General features: G+C 36.9%; 1 protein-coding gene across 1 annotated transcript; it reads left to right on the top strand.

Annotated features, from left to right (window-relative positions):
* The first annotated feature begins 914 nt into the window (after positions 1–914).
* On the top strand, positions 915–7,117 carry LOC148877613 (GDSL esterase/lipase At5g45960-like). Its single transcript, XM_088942228.1, has 5 exons — positions 915–1,760; positions 1,879–2,009; positions 2,352–2,585; positions 4,433–4,700; positions 6,797–7,117. The coding sequence occupies exons 1-5, from the start codon at positions 1,454–1,456 to the stop codon at positions 6,988–6,990; spliced, it is 1,134 nt and encodes a 377-aa protein (XP_088798354.1). The 5' UTR covers positions 915–1,453; the 3' UTR covers positions 6,991–7,117.
* Positions 7,118–9,219: the final 2,102 nt, after the last annotated feature.

Here is a 9,219-nt window from a genome sequence, read left to right as displayed (position 1 = left end):
TCTACCAAAAAAACGAGAAGTTCATTTAAATATGCCAATATTCCATAAACTCTATTAAGAAAAGGGAAAGCAAAATCAGGGTTTAGATCTTTCAGTGAAGCAAGGAATATTAATTGTCACAGGTGTTCCAACTTAGCAGTAGAAGATTTTGTTCGTATGTACACCTGAAATCTGGGGAATGGAGCTTTAGGTGCGTAACAGATTGACGACCTGTCAACAGTATGAACAGTGTTATGATTTGGACAGCACGGACAAAATTAATTAGTGAATTTATATGCGAGGAGGCCAAGTATGATGATCCCTCCTTGTCACCCAAAAGAAAAGATTAAACAAAAGAATGGTGACCCAATATGAATACACGAATCCCTCTTTCTTGATTGTTATTTGTTCAAAAAAATTGTCACATGGCAAACCTTGTCCTTGACTTGTGTGTATCCATGGCCATTGTATGGGCAAGGACCTTTCCGGCGGCCGGTAGTTGTTCATTTTGTAGAAGTAAATCAACTCCAATGTTTTAAATACCGACCCAGAACTGAAAATCATTTTGACCACCAGTTTTCAGGTCAGCATTTGGACCATCTGGGTCTAACAGATTGACAGATCGACCACCCTGATCAGCGGGTTGCTGATCAATTCAGTGATTTTTTGAAAAATGAACAGTTCAGAACTGAAATGAAACTGATAGCTAGCTTAATTGGTTTGGGGGTTGAATAGTTCAACCATATGGATCAATGATAATTTTTAAACCTTGGTGCTATATGTGGTTTGATAGGAAACAAAACAAAAATAGAAAACTGAGAGAATCATCCCTACATTGCCTACACATAAAGGAAAACGAGTAGTCTAGCTAACCCCAACCATCATCTACTGAAATTATTGATATATATGGTATTGGGTTCCAAGCAAATAATTCCAAATAAGCCACCAATTAATCAATTGGCCCCACTTAGTTGGCTATTAAATCCTTAGCTTTGAATTCCATACATCCAAATCAGTACTCCTTTCAGCATTCCACACTTCAAAATGATACGAAGTTAATTAATTCTCAGGCTGATTTCCTTATTCTTAAAGATACCCTCATCTTTGGTTATTTCCATACTGGGAAATGTGCTTTTCCTATTTATTTCATGTGGGGTAGCACGACCACCAAAAGTCCTCTCTAGAGTAGCTCTATTTGATAGGCCAGAAATTTTCAAAATTAGTAGTTGAGAATTTTAGAGTTTCGATAAATTACAAGAGTTGGCACTCCAACCATAGCGACTCATTTATTTTCTTTAATATATTGATGAGGGTGTCTTCTTTAATGGATGATCCCACCAGATGGCAATTGGCAGAACAAACTATAAGACCTAGATAGGCTTCCATTTCCAGATCAATGAACACAACCCACTTGATACATTGAGCTCATTTGTGGTTTCAGAGTTCCAGTTTATCCACCCTTTAATATCTTTTCATGTCTTTGCATGTGAAGATGAGCTCTTTTACTTTTTCTTCTATTCTTCTTCTTTTTCTTCCTCTCTTACTGCCTGCGTTATTCTCTACCTTTGGAGCTGAAGCTCAGCCCCTATTCAATCCCACTAAGGTTGTGAATTATTCGGTTTCAGCCATTTACATATTCGGGGACTCGACTGTGGACTCAGGAAACAATGACTACATAGCCACTCCTTTCAAGAGCAACTTCCCACCCTATGGACAGGATTTTCCAAATCATATACCGACCGGAAGGTTCACTAATGGCAGACTTGCCACAGATTTCATTGGTAAGAGGAACTGATCGATATCCAACTCTCCATCAAGAAGGAGCTGAGAATATTTTTCTCTAAGTGTTGTAAATGTTTTTAACTTTGTCTGGTCGCAAAATGTATATATCTGATGCAGCGTCCTATGTGGGAGTTAAAGACTTCGTGCCTCCATATTTGGATGAAACACTGGGTTTGGAGGACTTGATGACCGGGGTTAGCTTCGCCTCCGCCGGTTCAGGATTTGACCCACTTACAGCACAAATAACTGTATCTCACTCTCTCCTTTTTCACTTCATCTTTCCTTCAGTGTGTATCTTGAGTAACGTAACTAAACCTTTTTAGGTTTTAATTAATCCATTTTTCTTGGCTGAATGGGGTCTTCAACTATGTATTTTGCACTAGTTCGAAATTTCAAATGGGATTTCAGTTTTTTTTTCAGCTTAGACTGGGAACATAAAGCTTTTCTCACATTGTGGTACATATTCCGGTATAACAATGTGTAGGTGTGGATGTTGATAGTGTTTCTGAATCCTAACAGAGTAACAGTGATTGATCATCTTTTGGATTTTTGGCCTTACTGATCAGATATCTTTGTTTGGTTGGTTGCAGAGTGTAATTAAGATGTCCAAGCAGCTTGTGTATTTCAAGGAGTACAAAACCAGGCTGGAAGAAGCAATAGGAAAGGAGAGAACCGAAAATCTCATCCAGAAGTGTGTGGCTATTATCAGTGCTGGAACAAATGACTTCGTCTTCAATTACTTGGCTGTCCCGATTCGACGACAGGGATACAGCCTTGAGGATTATCAGCAGTTCCTGATGCAAAATCTCCGGGAGTTCATTCAGGCAAGCTTCTAAATTGCTCATTATATTGCAGTGAACAGTAGTGAAGATAGAATATATAGTTGATAGTTAATCCATGTGCATCAGCCTGAGAACTGCTGAATCATTACTTAGAGTACTGAAACTATCACATCAACGGAGACCATTTGTTCGGCAATTTCTGAAGAGAATTTCTGCTTCGAAATTGAAAAAGAAGAAGCAAACAAAAGAAGCTATCCAAATCAGGTTGTTCTAGCCATTTGGTGCTTTAGAGTTTCTTAGAACAGATCAAAACCATGTTCTGTGGCAGAACTCATTTATTGGATTTTAGATTCAATAGCAGCTAAATTAAATGCAGCCTATGAACTGTGAGGATAGGACATAGGGCGGTTGGTAGCATATATATATGTATATGATGAAGTGTTCATTGGAGGAAGCATGAGAAGTTGATAGCCTTCTCACCAATTACCATGACTGTGGACCCGATAGGTTGGTAGAATGGTTGGTGGCTGTTAAAGAATATTTAATTCGAGTTTTTGCAGCTCCTATCTGAGACTGCTTGGACTTCGATTATTCTAGGGTTTCCAAGGTGTTTCAGTATTACGAAAATTATTTAAGTGTAAAAAGTTTCGTACTTCCCGACATTCTTTCTTTCTTCTCCTCTTCGTATGTTAGGGTTTATCATGGCCCGGGCTGGTCCAATTGGTCTTAGCACCAACTATAAATGGTTATAGCCTCGCCCTAGCGGCCTAGCCTGGTATGTACGGGACCGGGCCTGGCTTTAGGCCTATGAATTTATAATTTATATAAGTATAATATATTATATAAAAAGGAAAGGTCGGACTAGGATAGTTAAAAGGCATGATATCTGTTGATTGGAAAAAGCTTTTCAAGTATATATAATATCTGTTAGGACTATTATACAATGTGTCATTTTATAACATTTAGATCCGTTCATTTTTTGGTAAGTTATTTATCTGGGTAAATGCAATTATCTGAGTAAGTTTTCTTGAAAAATACTTACCCGAGTAAGTGTATTTACCCATGCTCTTTTATTTCCTAGGTAAATAAGGTAATGATGATTTTAGCTATAAAAATCTATTATTAAAAGGGTCATTTTTGTCTTGTTCAAGTGTTAGCAACTTCTCCCATGTGGTAAAGTTATTTACCCACCTAAGTAAGTGATACTCTGGAAAATAAACTTTCCCTGGTCTCCACATAAATTTAAAAAAGGAACATGGGATTCTTGGTCAATAGGAACTAGACCTATTCACGGGCCAGGCTTCAGGCCTGACCAAACTCGGGCTTCGAACTGGGCCCCATTCAAAATTTGGTAAAAGCCAAGCCCGAGCCCAACCCATGATTAGGTCTAATAGGAACCAAAATCCCATTGACCAACTTTTCCCTCTCTCAAAATCCAAAGAATGAAAACCCCTTATATACAATATATCAAATAATATAAAATAATATATATAGAGAGAGATATTAAAGGCCGGGCTATAAATAATCACCCCTATTGCAAACCTGATTAGATACCTTGCCTTATTGGAAAAACATCCCCATGCAATTAATGAATAAATTACTTCACTTACTCTAAAAGACAAAGGAAAAAAAAAAGCCAATTTTCCTAACCCAATTGGCATTCTCAAGTGTCTATCTTCAGTGATAAATCAGTATATTCTAACGTAACAGGATTCCTTATAAATTTTACATACATGTCAGGAGATATTTCCAATGTGCCGCTGGATGCTACCATATGTGCATGGAGATCTAGGCTCTATTCTAATTACAAAAAATAAAATAAATAAATAAATTTTCTAATAATCCTAACTGGTGCGACCTTCATTACTAAATTCTATTATTGTCTACAGGGTTTATGGGAACAAGGGGTACGAAAAATTGCAGTAGTTGGGCTTCCTCCGATGGGTTGTTTGCCAGTTGTTATCACCTTCAATTCACAAGCATCAGCACAAGGAGGCTGTGTAGAAAGCTACTCAGCAGTAGCAAGAGACTACAATCTGAAGCTCCAAGCTGAGTTAGCATTTATGCAAATGAGCGTTGCATTTTACGGGGGTAGAATCATGTATGCAGATATATATCAACCCATAACTGACATGATCCAAGACTACAAAAGATTCGGTGAGTGCTTAAATTAAAGGACCCCTCAACCTATTGTCGTCCGTTGGCATGAACATGATATATCGTTAAACTAGCTTTGTGGCCATCTGGTATGGGCTTTCAGGCTGTGGCTTATGGCTTATTTGCGAGATGGAGCCCATCCGAAAAGCTTATAAGCATCGGTTGAATTTAATAAGTTTTCCGGAGAGCCCAAATTAAAATTGATCATCAAGCAGCCATTTACACGGCTCTCCATTGAAGTCTCTTCTTTGGAGGAACACTGAGAGCCCATCTCAGCGCTTCTGTCATCGGCCATGGAAACCTCTTTCAGTAGCTTCGTTAAAACAACTTAAACAAAGCAGCTAGTTACATCCTTTTGGTTTCATGGACTTACATACAACGACGGATAGCCCATCCCCAAGGTCCCAACTTGGTGAAGACCGCAAGAATTTAATTACAGGCCTCCCAAATGAGACTCTATATAGGGGTGCAAGTTGGGTATCTGATTTTAAAATTTTACACTGCATAGGATCCAACACCCCAAACTTGCAAACCGTGCCCATTCAAATTTTAATAATTTTTCAATTTAAGCCCACCCAAGTTGCACCTCTAACAAACAGAAAATTGAGGGGAAGTTGTTGATAAATTTTATCAAATTCAATTCCTTAGACCATGGTTTTCAAAACCGGATCAGAACGGACCGTCGGATCAGAAAAACCGGGAACCAGTTAGGTGATCGGTTTCATTTTCTACCAAAATCGGATTTTGGTCAAAAAACATTGATTTAGTCAGCAAAACACTGACCCGGGCATTCAAATTGTTCAACGGTTTTGATTATTTTTTAATTTTTTAATTTTTTGTCAATATGGGCCGACCGTTCGATTCAAACGATCGGACCGTTTGACCCTGAAACCGGACCCCTGACTAGTTTGTTCTCTGGGTCACCGAACGGTCAGACTGTTTAGCCTGAAAACCAGACCCCTGATCAATTTATTCTCCGGGTTGCTTTTAAAAACCTTGCTTTAGATTGTGTTTGGTTTGAAAGAAAAGGTAGGGAAATCTATACAAGCCTTTCCCCGCCTTTTCTTTCAAACGAAACACACCCTTTTCTTTCAAACCAAAGACTTCTGTATGTTCTAACAAACTTAATAAGCACTACTTCAAGTTGTCCCATTAACATAGCCTTTATAAGTGAATGGGATTATGAAACACTCTTATGTTGCATCTGGATAAGCATCATGTATGTGCCTTTAAAACTCAAATGCACAAATCCCCAATTTATACCATTCTGCTTCGGGGATTAAAGTTCTTTTGCTTTAGATTAATTATTGTGTTTTCAAAAGCAATTCCTTCCAAACACTCATTATTTTTCAAAATGAATTTTCGTTATTTTTCATTCTTATCCAAGATGAAAATCTAAAATAGACAAGAATGGGTAAAATGAGAAAATATTGTTATAAATTGAATGTTTTTTTTCTTAAAAAATGAATTCTTTTTAGATTGACAAGTGCCCTATGTTGTTCATTTTCATTCTTCAAAAAATTTTGTATCAGCAATCATCAACAACCTGTCTAGGTCTCCAAAATTGCTGTCATAGATGTTTACCGATAGACAGCCAGTAGTAGTCAATGTCTGCGGCAGTCCACCAATAAACATCTATGCCAGCAGTTTTGTAAGCTTAAACCACCATCAACATAGAGTTTCTTTAAAGAATCAAAATGAGCAAGATGGGGCATAATTATTTTTCATTTATAGACTATCTAAAATTTTGTGCTATGGGCTAATTTTTCCTTCTGAAAAAAATGAGACCTATGGCAAAAGATTTTATAATCGAACACTCTAATATTATTCATTCTATTACTAATTACTGTTTAAAATGAATAAAAATTAAAAGAATGAACCCTGGAGCAGCAAACTAAACATGGTCTAAGTTGCATCAAATCCAGGCCTATCCAATTTAAATTCTAACCAACCCCTTGACGTCCCAAATTATGAAACATTAAGGCTGCATTTGGTATTCCTTATCTCCCTTTTGCAATTAAAATAAAGAATGCCAAATGGGGACTACGCTAAATTTATTTTTCATTTTCACACACTTACACACTTTTGATGTACAGGCTTTGAAGAGTGGAGGAGTGGATGTTGTGGGACAGGACTAATGGAAGCATCATTCATGTGCAATCCCAATTCTTTAGTTTGTTCCGATGCATCCAAGTACCTCTTTTGGGATTCTGTTCATCCAACAGAGAGAGCATATTACTATATCTTCAGCTCTCTGTATAACACCATAGATCACCTTGTAAGGGATTAGCCTAGCCTCTCTAAGATTTTAAATGATTGATGTGATGAGATCTATCAACTGATTGCATATGCCAAGAATATCAAACAAATTAAAGAATAGAAATGAAAAGGAAAGTTGTTTTTTATGACTTAGAAAATCAAGAAAGTTACCAAGCAAGAAAGGCTCTTTATGCTTTCCATTGCTTATAGTGCTGCTGTTTAGAGCCAAAAACTTGGAATCTTCAAAGTAGAGATTACAATGAGACACACTTAACTCCCATCATCTCTTTGTGTTGCCCCTTGGTCTAAAACTAAAAGTTTTTCATCTCCAATTATTACTTCACCTATAGGCCACGAGAAATACCCAGTTCCATTCATCTATTTGATGATTATCTCACTATTTCTACTTTTTCTATCACTATATTGTGTTGCTCTTTCCTTTTCTCTTGATTGGTTTCTCTCATTTATCTCCATTTTCTAGCATTTTCTCCTCACAGGAACCATATCCCTTACCTAATTAATTAAACATGACCTATGTTTAGACAGAACTTTTAGAAAATCAAGCCCTACAATAATGCTTCTTGAGCTTGGAGGGAATTGTTGATCAATGAAATATGATTGGGCATGGTTAAATTTGTAGAATTGGAAAAGATTATGTCAGATCGGGGGGTGATCCAAATTCAACCCAATTTTTAACTAAATCCTATTATTCAATGCAATCCGATCCAAAATCTGATAGGGGGATATCCAAATTTGAGAAAATACGATTGGATTTGAATTGAGATTAAATCATGATCCACTATACAAGGATATCTTGGTCTTACACAACTACTTACCACTTACAACTATTCTTAACTCCACACATACTTCTCATAAATTATGTACATTGGTATTTATACACATGCACGATGGTTCAGTAGCAATACTTTTCAGTACTAAGGTAGTGTTTGGTATCATTGTCACTTCTACTTGCAACATTTTTATGTTGGTAAATACAATTTTTTTTGAGAAATTATCTTATCACATCACATCAATGAATTAGGTAGTCATTTCTAATAAAAATTTTAAATTTGACGATTTGTATTGATAAACATAAGCAATGGTAGTAATGTTGTATTGATAACTCAAAGCATTTGTGGTAGAAAAAAATATATATGTTTTCTGCAAGTGAAAATGGCAATGGTACCAAACACAACCTAAGGGGTTGTTTAGTACCATGGGCATTTATTTAATAAATGTTTTGTGCTATTTTTATCTTGAAAAATGAGAAAATGGTTGATAACCATTTATATGGTATTGTTTAACAATTAGACACCATTAAGCATCACATAAGCTACCACAATAAATAAATGGTTGGGTGTTGAAGAAAAATTAAAAACAATGTTTCCCCCAACAGTTGACTCACACACAAATCAAGAAAACATTTATTTAATAAACAACCTTACCAAACACCATGCAAATAGCATTTTGGGATTCAAATAAACAGTCATAGAACCAAACACCATGTGAAGGTTGCATGGTCCATGGAATGCCAAACCATTGCGAGTTGTGAGGTGAAGTAACTTGCGATACCAAATATAGAAAGATCAATTATCCACGAGATGAACTCATCTACAAGGTGTATATACAGCAATCTCGCGAAGCCAAATCTTGCACCTTACTATATGATATTTGCTAACAATATTCTTGTGAACTCGATCTCTCACCTACCAATAATTCCTACCAGACAAAGGTGTCAACAATCCCCATTGATCTTCTGCGAGTCCAATTGATAGAGAGGCTAACTACAAGATCCAATCAAGGCGAGGAGATCACATCACACCCAAAATCGGGAGATCACAACACAAAAGTAGGTTCTACCTGAGAGGGAAACCCAACCCAACATTAAGTAGTTGCAATTAGATTTATCGAAATAATAGTTTTTGGAGAAAATGCACTCTAATGTAAGTATGCTCTAGGGACTAGGGATTATGTAAAAACTACAAATAAGAAGCCAACAACTTTGAGTAGGGGTGAGTGATTATGGGCTAAGCAGCTTAGCCCAGGTCCTGACCCGCACACCTGGCTTGACAGCCTTGACCCCACATGGACATGGGGCCCATGGTTGCACAGTTGAAGGCAACCATGTGTATCACTTGAGCAGATCTCAAGTTGATGGGAACAACCGCATAAGCATCATTTGAATTCATTAAATTATTTTTCTGTCCAGCAATTTCAAGAATTAAAGTTGTTCATGGCAGAAACTATCTGCTGACTAAGC

The sequence above is a fragment of the Nelumbo lutea genome, chromosome 1 (genome assembly GCF_056320005.1).
Source record: "Nelumbo lutea isolate HS-2025 chromosome 1, American lotus-T2T, whole genome shotgun sequence".
Classification (NCBI taxonomy): Eukaryota; Viridiplantae; Streptophyta; class Magnoliopsida; order Proteales; family Nelumbonaceae; genus Nelumbo; species Nelumbo lutea.
Note: the sequence above shows the minus strand (reverse complement) of the source record. Positions and strands in the feature narration are given on the sequence as shown.

Excerpts from the sequence above, each read along its gene's own strand:
- LOC148877613 (XM_088942228.1), top strand. The coding sequence starts at position 1,454 with ATGTCTTTGCATGTGAAGATGAGCTCTTTTACTTTTTCTTCTATTCTT. Across the intron at positions 1,761-1,878 it reads ACTTGCCACAGATTTCATTG|CGTCCTATGTGGGAGTTAAA; the intron begins GTAAGAGGAACT and ends TATCTGATGCAG. Across the intron at positions 4,701-6,796 it reads CCAAGACTACAAAAGATTCG|GCTTTGAAGAGTGGAGGAGT; the intron begins GTGAGTGCTTAA and ends TTTGATGTACAG.